Source organism: Apostichopus japonicus, chromosome 9 (assembly GCF_037975245.1).
Source record: "Apostichopus japonicus isolate 1M-3 chromosome 9, ASM3797524v1, whole genome shotgun sequence".
In the NCBI taxonomy this organism is placed as follows: Eukaryota; Metazoa; Echinodermata; class Holothuroidea; order Aspidochirotida; family Stichopodidae; genus Apostichopus; species Apostichopus japonicus.
This window is the reverse complement of record NC_092569.1, coordinates 25,254,330-25,270,668: the sequence shown is the minus strand read 5'-3', so window position 1 is coordinate 25,270,668 and position 16,339 is coordinate 25,254,330. Positions and strand designations below refer to the sequence as shown.

The 16,339-nt window shown below is 39.9% G+C and overlaps 1 protein-coding gene across 1 annotated transcript; it reads left to right on the top strand.

Moving 5' to 3' along the window:
• LOC139972930 (uncharacterized) lies at nucleotides 1-13,690 on the top strand. Its single transcript, XM_071979247.1, has 2 exons — nucleotides 1-783; nucleotides 13,628-13,690. Exons 1-2 carry the CDS (start codon nucleotides 1-3, stop codon nucleotides 13,688-13,690), a joined length of 846 nt encoding a protein of 281 aa, XP_071835348.1.
• Nucleotides 13,691-16,339: the final 2,649 nt, after the last annotated feature.

Here is a 16,339-nt window from a genome sequence, read left to right as displayed (position 1 = left end):
ATGGCGCAAATTTTACAGCCGCCAGCATTTCTTCCAGTACCGGGATCTCCAGCTATTTCATGGAGGCAATGGGAGCTTACTTTTGAGAATTTTTTATTGGCCATGGGAGGCGAAGGTTTCTCGGCTGGCCGTAAGACTGCCTTACTTCTACACTGTCTCGGAGTTGAGGGTCAGCGAGTATATAATTCTTTACCAAAACCTGAACTGCCTCCAGGTACTTCTAAATTTGACCATACTCTCTCAATTTTAGAAAAACATTTTGAACCTACTGTAAATGTTGTTGCTGAAAGATATCGTTTCCGACAGCGGGGCCAGCATCATGGCGAGTCAATCGATAATTACGTTGCCATTTTACGACAACTTAGTACCAACTGTAACTTTGCTGATATGAATGACGAGATGATTCGTGACCAAATTGTTGAGAAAACCAATCTACCGAGGGTCCGAGAAAGGCTTTTAATGGAAAAGGAGTTAACGTTGGTGAAAGCCGTAAATATTACGCGTCAAATAGAGGATGCTATTCGAGAAGCAAAGATAATTGGCGAAAACGAATCTGGTTTCAATGCACAGGACCGACAGGTGAATCAAACGAGGTCCGCCCCCACACCATTTTCAAGGAAACCTAATACTCATGGTTCGAGACCGCCGACAAGACTGTGTTATAGATGCGGTTCGAGGGAGCATCTTGCCAACGACAAGTCATGCAAAGCCAAGGATAAAAAATGCCGAAAATGTTCGAGAATTGGGCATTTTTCTAATGTGTGCCGCAGCACTGGTGAGCAGGTGAGAATTCATCAAGTTACTACACTACGGGATTCTAACGCATGCAATACTACGGAAGCCGCAGGAAACGGTGATTTAAATGTTTTGATGACAAATCCCACAGGAGTGAAAGTCAAGCCTATTACATGTACGGTGAAAGTAAATGATGTGCCTCTTAATCTTATTGTTGATACAGGATCGTGTTGTTCTATTATTTCTTGTGATACTTTCAGTAAATTTTTCTTGCTGGAAGCACTTGAGAAGGTTCCGACGGATGTAAATCTGACGTCATACTCAATGCATTCAATCAAAGTGTTGGGATGTTTCAAAGCTTCGGTGAGTTACTTGGAGAAAACAGCAGTGACGACCTTTTACGTAGTTGAGAAGGGGAATAACCTACTAGGCAGAGATCTGATTACTTCATTGGACATCAATATTTTGGGACAGGACTTAAAGTGCAATGGTGTTAGTGATGTTAAGGACGGTAAAAGTACTAATTTTAATACTTCATTACCACCCCATGTTCAACCATATTCTAATATGTTTTCTGATGATCCCGAGTTAAGTACAGTTAAGGGTTTCATTCATAAAGTCAAAGTGAATGAAAATGTCAAACCTAAGCATCAAAAGCTTAGAAGGTTGCCTTTCAGTGTACGGGAAAGGGTTTCAAACGAATTGAAGAAGTTGGAATCCTCGGGGGTGATTGAAAAGATAGATTCTTCTGAATGGGTGTCTCCCATTGTGGTTTCATACAAAAGGTCTGGGAAAATAAGACTGTGCGTAGATCTTAGGGAAGTTAACAAAGCAGTAATTCCCGATTCTTTTCCACTCCCTAAAATAGACGAGTTGTTAGGGGAGTTACGTAATTCAAAGGTATTCTCACAACTTGATCTCACATCAGCGTATCATCAATTGTTATTACACCCTGATTCTAGGTCACTCACAGCATTCATAACTCATAATGGGTTATTTCAATACAAGAGAGTTTGTTTTGGTCTCTCCTCTGCTCCTTCGGTGTTTCAAAAAATGATGTATACAATACTTGCCGGTATTGACGGAGTTCAATGTTATTTGGATGATGTAATCATATATGGTAGGACTGAAGAAGAGCATAATAAAGCATTGGAAACTGTTCTAGCCAAACTAAATTCTTACGGTATCAAACTGAATATGGGGAAATGCAAGTTCAATCAAACTTCAATGAAATTTTTAGGACATGTCGTAAGTGAAGAGGGCGTAAGAGTTGATGACAAATATACTGCAATTACAGGTGCTAGTGTCCCTAAGGATGAAAAAGCACTACGGTCATTTTTGGGTTTGGCCGGATACTTTTCTAAGTACATACCTAATTTTGCTCAAAAGGTAGAACCACTTAGGAAAATTTTGCGCAAAGGGAATACATTCATATGGTCAAAAGAATGTCAAGAAAGTTTTGATGATGTGAAATTTCATATTGGTAAAGATCCAGTACTTGCTATGTATGATCCTGGACTGGATTGTATAGTAAGGACAGATGCGTCACAAGACGGGTTAGGTGCCTGTCTTAACCAAGTAAAAAATGGGTTAGAAGTGACCGTTTTTTGTGCGTCCCGCACTTTATCTCATGCAGAAAGAAAATATTCTGTAGGGGAAAAGGAGGCCCTTGCTTGCGTGTGGGCCTGTGAAAAATGGCATGTTTTTCTGTGGGGCAGGAAATTCAAATTGTGTACTGATCACCAAGCATTGATTACATTACTTACCAAGGGTACAGATCGTCAATCAATGAGGATTGCTAGGTGGGCTTGTAGATTGATGAAATATGATTATGAAATGGTGTTTACAAAAGGTTGTGACAATATTGTAGCTGATTCATTATCGAGATTACCCCTGGCTTCATCAGATTTAAATTTTAAGGATGATGATCAGGAGGTAATTTGCCAGGTTTTGTGGGAACCTATGTACAAATTAATTTCTTTAGACGAGTTTAAAGAATTTTGCAGAAATGACGATTGTTTTCGTATTTTGAAAAGTTACATTTGCAATGGTTGGCCCAAATTTAAAGATGTTAAAGATTGTGCCAAGCCATTTTATTTTGCTAAAGATGAATATTGCATAGTTGGTGATATTGTTATGAGGGGTGATAGGATTTTAGTACCTCATGAGCTTACTTCAAGGGTGTTGTCATTCGCTCATGAAGCACATCAGGGGATGACCCGAACAAAACAAAGGTTAAGGGAACTCTACTGGTGGCCCATGATGGATGTTCAAGTGGAAGATATGATTAAGGATTGTTTTGTTTGTCAACAGAATGACAAAACTGTAAAAACTGCTTATGCTCCTTTACAACCAGTGTTGTATCCAGAAAATCACTGGGACAAAATTGCGATGGATATTGTTGGTCCATTTGAAGCGGGTCCTACAGATTGCAGATTTGCGATCACAATTGTGGATTATTTCAGTAAATGGCCTGAAGTTTGTTTTACGTCCACAGTAACAACAACCAAAATTACGTCGTTTTTGAAGCAAATTTTCAGTCGAGAGGGTTTTCCGAAAGAAGTCATTACAGACAATGGTCCTCAGTTCAAGTCAAAAGAATTTGATGATTTTTTGCGTGAAAGGGGAATAGTGCACCGCTGTTCATCTTTGTACTATCCACAGGCAAATGGTGCAGTGGAAAGGTTTAATTCAGTTTTGAAAAGTATAGTTCAAAATGCAATCAATTTGGGTAGACCATGGAAAGAAACAGTGTTACAATATCTTGGTGTATATAGGGCTACCGCACATGCAACTACAGGGGTGTCGCCATCTGTATTGGCACATGGTAGACATATGAGAACAAAACTCAATATTGTAGGATATGGGTTGCCTAAAGTCAATGTTGGTAAAGTTAGGCATAGAGTAAAACGCCAACAACAAAGGTACAAGAAGTATGCTGATCGGAAAAGGAATGTTAAATTAAGTGGTCTTCATGAAGGAGACTGGGTTCGGATAAAAAAAGGTTTGTGGGTCCAAAAAGGGTCAAGGCATTACAGTGATCCTATCAGAATTGTAAAGAAAATCAGTGATCATACTTTTCAAATGTCTGATGGAAGGAAATGGAATGTGAGTAAATTAGTTAAGTGTAATCCACCGGAAACTGGTACTAAATTTTGTTTTGATGATGCCGTGCCTGAAAGGACAGGTTATAAAGCTCCTAATTTGGAATTAAGTCAAGAGTTAGGTCGAGGGAGAAGACAAAAGAAACGTCCTCAATGGCACAAGGATTACGTAATGTATTGATTTTATTTTAAGCCAGAGGAAAATGTGACATCTAATTATTATTGGCTTAACTAGTCTTCTACTCCCTACACCTGTTTCCGTTTGCATTTATGCAAATGTGCTTTACTTCAGTTTTATTGTTATAATGTATTACGTAACTGTTTGATGTTGAACACGTATATAAAGGTTGCACGTGGAAATAAACAAGGAGTTGGATTTACGTTACTGCTGTGTTCGGTATACTAATTTATTCCCCCTGACTACACGACAGTGAGTATACGTGTCGCCTGCTATAAAGTTTCAAGTGGACCTATTTTACCACCCTGTGTGGGCGTTTTCCCTCTCGACCAATCCAAATCGGTTACATGGTTGGCCAAACTCTCTCTATATACGGCTCTGACTGACTGCAGGGAAATAGAGGACAAATGTGTGCAACCAAAACAAACAGTGTTGGTAGGAAATGAGCTTTTATCCTAAGGTCACTGGTTGGAATCTCGTTGTAGTTATAGAAAGAGTCAGGTTGCTGTCTTAACGGTTAGCTTGTTAGTTCCCTGTCATTTGTCTTGATTCGTTTATTTTACAAATAGTAAAGATAACATATAATCTGATATTGTATCAGTGGAATTTTGAAAAAAAATGAATGTAATAAAACATCAATTATCTAAAGAACTAAATGAATCGATTATTTAACAATTAAGCAGAAGATATGGCCGTATTGGAGATGAATTGTTTGCTACATTTGTTTGATCGTTTGTTGTTGTTGTTGGGGGGGGGGGGGTTTGGGAGGCTGTACATTTTTTTTTACATTTTTTTTACAATTGACCCTTCGTTTTAACTTAAACAGGTTTTCTTGTAGGTAAATATTATTGTTTAATAGGCAAAATTGCAGAAAATATGCTGAATTCATGAGCGAAAATCATATCCTCCTAGCATTCTGTATATATGGCGAAGATATGAATTTTTCTACTTTGCAATCTTTCATCAATTGCATCTGGTAACAGCAGTATAGATGTCATAAGGGCATTTTAGTTGAATGGGGCTTTGCTTTCTTTATATTTTGTCAATTATTTATCAACTCATATTTTTACAATAGAAATATGATATTCTAAGCTCACACAGCTTTGACAGCTAAGCACATTTTCCAATTGTATCATGCATCAATGATAAATCAACAACAAGAAGATGATAATAAAACAAAGCTGTTTTCCAGTTGACGTCATATACCCCCTACTGTGGTCTAACTTCCTGCAGTAGTTGAAAGTTTAGCCAGTAAATATAGGTTATACATTCAATCAACTATATCTAGAGTTAGACGGTGGATATTTGAGATGTGGTTTTCAACTAGCAGTGTAGAATATTTTATCTCTTTAACATAACTGTTATATTGTCTGCAACCAGAAAATCCTTTCAAGTGACGTTATTTCACTTCCTGCTATGAAAGAATCATTCATATTTCTTTTTCATAATTTGCCTTTGACTGTGAAGAGATTTTCTCGAGGGCAGAACGAAGATGTTTCAAAACTGATGACTGAGGTCTTGCTCCTCAATCGGGGAAACATTACTTTGCACGAATTCTTTTTCATCTGTCTAGCGGGGAATATCGCTTCGCTCACTGAGTCACTCACCTCATGTTCACCCTCAAATTCCCTAACAACCTAACCCACACTCTCACCGAACCCCTTTGAAGAAGCTTTCGAAATGCATTAACAGTAAATCGCAATATGCGCAAACAGTTGGTTACTGTGACGTCACATTAAAAAGAGGGCGCTATATGCTGCTCTGTTCGTTGATAAACATTGCCACTACACATCTCCATGATGTCACAGTTACCAACAATATGAATGCAGTTATTATTACTTATCGTATATCAACAAACGAAGTTGTCTACACAAACGTTGACGTTAAAAGGTTCTTTTCCAATTTCGTTTATTTCCATTTTCATGTTTTATATTTTATGATAATTTTCAAGTTATATTTCCTTCTTTTAAGATAAATGTAGCATAGGCAACTTGAATACCATGTCGAGCTAACCGCAAATGTATGTACATATGTAATAGCACCAGGGTGCTGCATTCTATATTGCTGAAATAGACTATAAAGTGGCGCAAATATAAGTACATCATGCACATATAGGAAGGGAAGACACTCCTTAGGTTGCAGTAACAAACTTATAACACCAATTGTAAAATTATGAATAAGAGCGAATAAATACTCCAAAACTGTCCAAAAATGCTTATATGTTTCTGGTCTCCCTCTCCCTCTCCTTTACTTTTCGTATCCGTTAATTGGCTTTATTTAGCAGTTTCATTTTTGTCACTATCCTTCCTTAGTTTGCTCTTTGGTGTAAAATTCGTGTATGCTATCATTAGATGGAAGGAAACGAAACTGAAAAAAGCCATAATGAAAAAACCCATAATGTTGCACAAAATTTCATCTATATATGGACAACCAATACAGGAAAACCTTCAACCCCTAACAGACCGGTCAAAATTGCATGGAGGGAATAATGATGAAGAATGGTTTTTCAAGCAATTTTCGAAAATTCAGACACAGTTAGTTTATTGGTGCACATCTATTAAAACCTCTTATAACGGCTACCGTAAAACTTCGTTGAAGGAAATGAAAAAATACCAGATATTCCGAAACCGAACACTACACATATCTACAGTTGGAGGCTGTTCATCCCGGAGCGCCATTTTCATTCTCACTGATATGATGTGGTATCTGCTGTTTGCTTTAAAAATTCGAATAGTTGAAAGGAGACTGAAATAAGTAACTATTATCTGTTTATTGTGTAATGCTCCACCCGGGTGTAACGATGAGCCTGGCGGGCTCCTGGCCCAAAGGGGCCCCTATCAGGAGGTCTAAGCAAGGGCGTCCTCAGAAATGTTTACAGGGGGGGGGGGTCAGTAGGTCACAAAGGTGTAACACACTGCTTGAGTATACTACCTAAGGGGAGCGCCACCATCAGTTAGCGCGGAGCGCACGACGATTTCTTTGCCAAAAAATACTCCTAGATCGTCGGAAAAGACACTTCCCGTTCAAGTTGCATTTACACATCGGTTATTTTGAGATCTCATGTCTTAGGATTTTGACTTTCAATAATTTCAGTCATGCATTATGGGTCCGTATGCAAACTAGAGAACCGACGGTTGGGGAAATCATTGAAATGTCAAATGCTTAACTTTTTTTTGTGATTTTCCAGGGGGAGTGGGCAAGTGCCCCCCTATACTGTATGGAGTATAATGGAGACTACTGTACAAATACAGTAATCAAACCTTAATATAAACCTAATTTCGGCTGAAACTTTGTCTCCATCTAAGCCTAATTTCCTGTGCTTTTTTACTTACCACATACACCGAAGGCATCTTTATTCTTACCTTTTATATTATATTTATATGCAAGCCCTGCCTTCTTTTTCAAATGAACGCAGTTTCAAGTCTGTTGGGTGGTGGGTTATTGTTTTAGAATTTTTCAAAAAATCATATGTCCCGATGTTGTACTCAGTACAACATTGGCTGGAATTGGGTTTTACATAATATATTTCGTTTTCGATTATAATAATAAATAACATAACTAGCTCGACACAGACATTAATACCCAAAGAGCCCATGATCATGATGTCCGTATTCCGTATCACGTGAAAATATGTATATTGTCTTGTTCAGTCTTTGTATGAGTTTTTCTTTCCCAGTAAAACGGGCCCTTCCTATATAAAGAGGTATACCCTTTTTCTGTGCATCAGTATAGCGAGGGCCCCCTTTTGGTCGGGGCCACCTGGTTAGCACGGTCTGAGCCCATAGGAGATACGCTACTTTGCCCCACAATCTTTTCATTTCGAAAGACACACAGTTTAAAGTTCATTACACACTGAAGGCTTCGATTCTCTATCTGCCTTTTAAGGGAAGATCTTGGGATTTTCATCCCTATCGCTAGACATTGCTAGATATCCATACAGTACAGTGCCCTTGGGATTTCTTTGATTTTTCGGGGCCTGATCTTGGGAAATTGCAAAGTCGGAAGTGGTCACACTCTATGTAGGTCAGTGCACGACCTCTAGACGTCACTAATATACCCGATCACTTGTTATCGATGAAGTGGTGTGTTGTCGGATTTGTCAAGGTCTTGGTACTACGGGCGAAGGTCATTAATTAATTAGTTTCGTAACTCATCGGGAAGCGATTAGAGGGGTGGGCGTATGTTTGTCGGCGCGCGTTTCCATGCAGGTGGGAACAATCTCAAGAAGTGATGGGTTCGTCATGTTCCCCGACGACTCGGTAGAGTTCGAGACCATCCACAGTTGGTTTCATAGCACAATTGTACAATTTAAGGCGTCCATACACACACACACTGGTTATCATATTTAGTACCGGTATATATATAGATATCTACATTAGTGAGAGAGGAAAATTGGAAACGTCAAAAATGGAGTTGGTCGGTGTAAGGGGAAGGGTGAGGCGCACACCCCTTCGTAATCCTCGATCCATCACTGACCCTGTGTATATAATAGTGATCAGCGCTGTAATTATGACTGTTCCTCTTATCTTCCCGGTATCTTGGCGTTTATCTTCTACTCCCTCCTTTTCTCCTTTTTCTTCTTTTTATTTTCCCTTCCTTCCTCTCCTTCCTCTTCTTTTTTTCTCCCTCTTTTTTTCTATCGCTTTTTTTCTCTCCTCTTTTTCTTACCAGGGGGCGCGCGCCCTAACCCCCCCCCCCCCTGAATACGCGCCTGAATTACCTAATTTAACACTTGCTGTTCTCCTAACAGTAATTTTGAGATACGCAAAACTAACCAGCAAGTCACATTTGAAAACTTTTAGCAATTTTAGCCTGGTCAAATTTGGGGGCCAATACTGATCATCTTAAAATCTTAACAAATCTTTATAAGTTAGTTGACATATCAGAGAAAGCCAGGGACTGCAGTGTACATGACGTTACACAAAAACGCGGCTTCATTGACGAGCAATCTCCCAAATCATAAAACTGAGAGCACACTTTGGGTCCATTGTGAAGTGCATTATTTATGGGAGCGACGAGGCACCAAACTGAACGTTTCACAGTCATGAAACTTTCTCATTCCAGAGAACCTCTATGTACGGCTTTGCATAATTCCATTAATATGCATCATCCAGCTTCATGCATCATCCAGCCATTAATATGCTTCATCATCCAGCGATAACTGACAACTTACTACAACGATATTCTGGTGGGTGTGTTAGTTAAATGCTTTGGTAAAGTGCGCCAAGCCATCGCGCCACTGTATGGACTGAGATATTAGGCCGATTAACTAATAGTTACAGCTCCCCATGCAGGACGAGCTGTAAAAGATCGGCAAAAGACGTCATCACCGGGGTTCGAACCAGCGATGCAAAAGAGTGTCTCGCTCATCAGCTCGTACAGTGCACCAAGCCATAGCGCCACTGTATGGACTGAGATATTAAGCCGATTAACTAATACTTACAGCTGCCCATGAAGGCACCCGCTGTAAAAGATCGGCAGCAAAAGACGTCATCACCGGGGTTCGAACCACCGATGCAAAAGAGCGCCTCGCTCATCAGCTCGTACAGTGCGCCAAGCCATCGAGCCACAGTATGGACTGAGATATTAGGCCGATTAACTAATACTTACAGCTGCCCATGAAGGCACCCGCTGTAAAAGATCGGCAGCAAAAGACGTCATCACCAGGGTTCGAACCACCGATGCAAAAGAGAGCCTCGCTCATCAGCTCGTACAGTGCGCCAAGCCATCGAGCCACAGTATGGACTGAGATATTAGGCCGATTAACTAATACTTACAGCTGCCCATGAAAGCACCCGCTGTAAAAGATCGGCAGCAAAAGACGTCATCACCGGGGTTCGAACCACCGATGCAAAAGAGAGCCTCACTCATCAGCTCGTACAGTGCGCCAATTTTTTACTCTTTTATTGGTAGGCGAGCCCACTGGCTTACCCATCTCAAAACACTACATATAATGAAATTTTACAGAAAATGTGAAAATAATAATAAAATTAATTGTAATAAATCGCAAATGTTGCTTTTTAAGCGACACTTCAAAATTGAATACTGTAAATACGGTTACTGAGTTTCCGAGACGTGTTTTACGTCCTTCACAACTTTGCTTTAGGTCCCAGTGAACTTATGTAGGAGATGAGAATGTGATAAAATGAATAAATTCGGAGATAAATAACGCAATTACCTTGAAACATTAAGGCAGAGAAAAAAACTATTTCCAATAAAATCTAACTAAATGGACACTAACCTCTGTCGAAATTGTACGTATAGGTCGTGAAGTTGCTTTTAGAGAGCACCACTTCACTTTGAGCAAATAGATCGAAAAAGGTTTCAATTTTATTGTTTCTGTTATACACATTATAAAGGAGGTATATATTTTTCTTTACACTGTTATGAAAGAAACGTTCGATATTAATATGGTAATTATTGTTAAGACATTAGTATATATATTATATATATATATTATAAGTATTTAGCAGAAAGTCGCAAAGAATTCCTTCCCTGCGTTTATTGCTAAGCCCCAGTCCGAGAAGAGTAGAGGCTCTCCATCAGTGGCGTAGGAAGGTACTTTTGAGTGGGGGGGCTGAAGACTGATGGCCGGCCTAGGGGAGGGGTCTAAGGGGAGGGGGTGTCCCCCTCCCCTTTGGAATTTTTTGCATTTCCAGGTGGCCTCAGATGCAATTTGGTGCAATATAGCACACTTCAACACCCACTCCATTTTGTAAACTTAATTTTGTATTTTCACCTGGCCTTAGATGCAATTTGGTGCTCCAAATGACATTTTTTTTTTCATTTGGAAATGAAAAAGGGGTTTTCTGACTTGCGGAGCGGGGGGGCGGAATGATACTTCCGCCCCTCCACATTTTTCACTGGGGGGCTGGCGCCCCCCCCCCCCCCCCCAGCCCCCCGGTTCCTACGCCCTTGCTCTCCATTGATTGACGTCGTCAATGTTATAAATACAGTTAAGTTTCTTTATCACGGTATTCCACAACGGGAAAATAAGTGGGCAGTCAATGAATAGATGGATGACCGTTTCAATAGATTTACCACAAAACGTACAATCTGGAGTATCAACAATGTTAAACTTGCAGAGTTTATCGCTCGTATAGAGAATATTGTGCATAATTTTAAAGTCGATATCAGCATCGTGAAAACACTTCGGATTCCTATAGATGTTTTTCCAGCGATTATCAAAGTCGATACCTCTAAACTGGTTATTCCAATGGTTTTCTCCTTTAGGGGGTTTGCCAACACTGTTACGTAACAGACTAGTCGTCTGTTTGCACGTAAGCTTAGAAGGGTCTATAACCTTAGAACCACTCGTGAATGTGACCACGATATCAATGTCTAACTGACAAGAAACAATTATATCTGAAGAATAGATTTCTGTCATCCATTCTGCGGGGATTGCCTTAGCAATTATTTCAATGTACTCCCGAACTTCTTCTATAGAGAGGGGGTTATTTGGATTAGTTGTATGAATGCAATCATGAACCGCCTCAGCTGGTAAGCGAGAAGGGATTATCTCATACATGAGGTCACTAACCCTGATAATTCCACCATCAATAAAATGACTATTGAAAAGAGTAGAATCTTTGCTATTACGAATGAAAGGATTGTGAAAAATTGGCTGGTGGAGAATCTCTTCTCTTGTTTGTGGAGGTCTTATTTGACCTCTACTTAGCCTTTTCCACGCTAACAACATTTCACGATAAAATGGGCTGAGCAGTCGAATAGATTTGTCGTCGGGAACGATTTGGAAAATACTTAGTCCTAGCTGCATGTTTTCGTAATGATTAAAAAAATACATAATTAACTTATTCAATTTCATATTAATATTTTTACTTAAAATCTTACTGATATACTTGATTCTTAATGCATCACGAGTAACTCCAATATCACTCAGATTAAGGCCCCCTTTGTTACATGGTAAAAGTAGAGTTGTATACTGAATAGATGGCTTCTTGCCATTCCAGATAAAATCGGTAACACTCCGCCGTAGGGCTGTTATAACCCATTCGGGAATGGGGGAAACAGTTGCTAGATAAACCAAGCGAGAAATTACCAGTGAATTAATGATGCAAGATTTGCCTTTAAAAGACAGATTCCGTCCTTTCCACCGATTCAGGAGTACTTGGCAAACCTTAACTCTTTGCTCCCAATTTTCAATTTCAGCTTTTTCCCGATTATTACCTATGTCTACCTCTAGTATGGTAATGTAGTCTTCCCTTATAGGAAATTTGAAATCGTGCACATCTATGTGGCTTTTACCAATTACGAGCAGTTCAGTTTTGTCCATATTGCACTTTGACCCGGAGGCTCTTTCGTAAATTTTGATGACATTTAGAATAGAAAAAATACTGGCAATGTTAGAAACGAAGAAAGTAGTATCGTCGGCATGTTGAAACATCTTTGCTTCAACGTCACAAAAATTGATACCAGTGATCTGGGAATTATTAACAATAGCCTCATGAAAGGGTTCGGCACTAAGAACATATAAAATTGCCGAAATTGGGCAACCCTGACGTACCCCTCTACTAATAGGAAACACATCGGAGATAAAACCATTGTGTTTGATGCAACTCTGAATATTACTGTAAAGAATTCTGATCCATTTCTGAAAATTGGGACCGAAGCCCATCCTATTAATTACTTCATAAAGGTACTTATGTTCGACACGGTCAAAAGCTTTGTACTGGTCGACTTTGAGGGCAATGCCTTTCCCGTTGTTAATGTTTACATAATCAATAATATTTTGCATCATTATAACATTTTCAGTTATGTCTCTACCCGGAATACTACAAGTCTGGTTTTCAGAAATTAAAGAACCTACTACAGTGGAAATACGTTTTGTCAGTGTTTTACTTATAATTTTGTAGTCCGTATTAAGAATACTAAAAGGTCTCCAATTTGTGAGACGCCGCAAATCTCCTTTCTTAGGAATAAGAGTTAAAACGCCTGTTCTCATCGAAGTACATAATTCATTAGCATAAAATATTTCTTTAGTAAGTTTCTCAAAAATGTCCATAAAGTCGGACCAAAAGGTTTTAAAGAACAGCGGTGTCAAGCCATCCAGTCCTGGACTCTTGTTTGGCTCCATGGAAAAAAGGGCGTTCTTCATCTCTTCCACAGTTATTTCGTTTTCGCAAAAATTTGCGTCCTTTGGTGATAAATTTCTTGTTATTTCGTTTAACAGAAGATCGAGACAGCTTTCGTCGGTATTTTCCGATTTGTATAATTTTGAATAAAAACGTATTTGTTCCGAAATAATTTCCTTGGGATTTTGGATAATATTGCCTGTGTCGGTTAAGAGTGTTTTCATGACTTTCTTTTTCTGTCGGCTTTTCTCCAGATTGAGAAAAAAATTAGTGGATTTCTCGCCCTCTTCAAACCATTGAATTTTGGATCTAATAGCACTGGCTTCGATCTCCTTTGTTATTAAAATAGTAAGTTCCTCCTCTATGGACACCAACCTGCTGGTGTCATAGTTGCTAAATCGTTGGGCCTTTTGTCTTTCGTAGTGTGCTTGTTTTTCTAAATTTCTCTTTCTTCGTCGTAGACTTCGTTGATTTTTCTTACCATATTTAATTGATGCATCTTTAATCTTAAATTTCAGGCTGTCGTACCACTGGAGGAAGTTCGTGTGGTAGTCGGGTTGTACTTTCTCGTGTTTAATTAATTCCTCTATTTTTGTGATAAATATGTCGTCTTTGAGTAGCGAATTATTGAAAATCCAGTAACCTTTACCTCTCGGAGTAAGTGAGAGGTCTAGGGTCAAATCGACAAAGTCGTGATCTGAACGGGGATAAATATTAATTTTACAATCTGTCGTATTGTACTTTAAGCTCTTTGATATAAGAATCCTGTCAATTCTAGATGACGTGCGCCCATCAATGGCGTTACGAATACAAGTAAAAGAAGCTTTCTTTGGGTTTCTGTCCCTCCAAATATCTATAATATCATTTTCTGTAATGATTTCCTTCAATAATTTCCGAGTAACGTCGGGATATGATTTGATAGGGTATTTATCTAAGTATATATTAAGTATATTGTTATAATCGCCTGTTACAATCACTGGTTTCGTAATTTCTCGTAGTCGTTTTTGTAAATCCATAAAAAATAATTTTCTTTCGGTGGTGGCGTTTGGAGCGTAAATTCCAAAAAGCGTTATTGAGTGATCGTCTACGTTTAGATCTAATTGAAGGATTCGACCGTTATCGTCCGTAATACTTTGATCAACAGTAATATCACTGTCTTTCTTGATCAGGCACGTGACTCCTCGACGGTTGTTATCCTTGGAGTTGGATGAAAAAATTTCCCCTCCCCATTCTTGCCTGGCGTTTTCGTGACACTTTGCGTCCCAAAAGGTTTCTTGTAAAATTATTATATCATATTTCTTTTGGCGGACTAAGCTGAAAAATTCACTTCTCTTGTCTACATTGCGCAGACCGTTACAGTTCAGTGATGTCAACAGTAGCATAGTTAAAATATGTGTCAAGTTGAATTTTGCTTTTCTTTAGGTGTAAAAGTCCTCGCTGATGACAGGTTCGGCGTTGTGTCGTTTCTACGTTGCGTGTCTTTCGCCCGAACTGTTTTTCTTGGTTTTATGAATTCCTCGTCACTTGAGGCGGTTCTTTTGGTTCCGGTAGGGTCGGTCGAGGAGGTTTTTCCTGAGAGATGTGGTGTTGGTTTTGGTATATTTGGGTTGTCGGTCTCCATATCGTGGTTCACTGTTTCTGTTTCTGTTTCCCGGTTTCCTTGTCGTTCAGTTTGTTTCGCATTGTTACTTTCTTCCGTTTCGTTTAACTCGTTGCTTTCGTTTCGTGGTTGTTCATTTTCGTTATGTTTTGGTACGTCCATTCCCTCCTCTTGGTTCGATTCTTGGGTGTTCTCCTGTTGGCCATCGCGTTGATTCTCAGGGCACAAGAAACTTTTGTGGCCATATTCGTGGCATCGATAGCATTGCACGTTTGGACATCTGCTTTCTGAGTGTCCTTGGGCGTGGCAGACTTTACATGAGTATTTGGGACAGTTACGCATTAGGTGATCTTCACTGAGGCATCTGTTGCAAACACGTGTCTGTCCATTGTGCTTTATGCGGAGATGAATGTCCCCAAATGTAAGGGCATATGGGAGACTCGTTGTTTTGTTAGGAAGCTCTACTCTAACAAAGCGAATTCCATTCTCGATACTTGGGTGATCTTCATAGTGTTTACGAGTCCAATTGGACTTTACTTTACAACCCAGTTCAATCAACTTGTTAGTGAGTTCATTATCCTCAATGTAATAGGGTACTCCGAAGAAGCTTACCGTCGTTATGGTCTTCGATACTCCCGTTACAACACACTGATCGTTTTTTATTGTAAGTCCAATCTCTTGTAACAGTTCAACATCTTGACTCTTCTTCAAAGTGGCAATCCATTGACCACCGGTCTTAACAACTCCCATAATGTTTTCCTTCCCAATATCGTTCGAAATTGCTTTGAGAACATCGCTGGCATTGTAGGAGCTGTCGATAATACGAACACTGTTATCCTTCAGAATGTTTGAGTTTGGATTCTCGGAACCCATTCCTGCACGAAAGGTAGCCATCGCGCCCAAGGACGCCGTGGTTGTCGCAACAAGCAACTAGGAAATAGTAGGATTTCTCTAATTACTGGAAGGAAAAGAAGTAAAAATTCGGCTCAACAATACCCGAACAGTGTTTGCCAGGACAAAAAAGTACAGTGCGCCAAGCCATCGCGCCACTGTATGGACTGAGATATTAGGCCGATTAACTAATACTTACAGCTGCCCATGAAGGCACCCGCTGTAAAAGATCGGCAGCAAAAGACGTCATCACCGGGGTTCGAACCGCCGATGCAAAAGAGAGCCTCGCTCATCAGCTCGTACAGTGCGCCAAGCCATCGCGCCACTGTATGGACTGAGATATTAGGCCGATTAACTAATACTTACAGCTGCCCATCAAGGCACCCGCTGTAAAAGATCGGCAGCAAAAGACGTCATCACCGAGGTTCGAACCACCGATGCAAAAGAGAGCCTCGCTCATCAGCTCGTACAGTTTGCCAAGCCATCGCGCCACTGTATGGACTGAGATATTAGGCCGATTAACTAATACTTACAGCTGCCCATGAAGGCACCCGCTGTAAAAGATCGGCAGCAAAAGACGTCATCACCGAGGTTCGAACCACCGATGCAAAAGAGAGCCTCGCTCATCAGCTCGTACAGTGCGCCAAGCCACCGCGCCACTGTATGGACTGAGATATTAGGCCGATTAACTAATACATACAACTGCCCATGAAGGCACCCGCTGTAAAAGATCGGCAGC

Excerpts from the sequence above, each read along its gene's own strand:
- LOC139972930 (XM_071979247.1), top strand. The coding sequence starts at position 1 with ATGGCGCAAATTTTACAGCCGCCAGCATTTCTTCCAGTACCGGGATCT. Across the intron at positions 784-13,627 it reads GCCGCAGCACTGGTGAGCAG|GCTGTCGTACCACTGGAGGA; the intron begins GTGAGAATTCAT and ends CTTAAATTTCAG.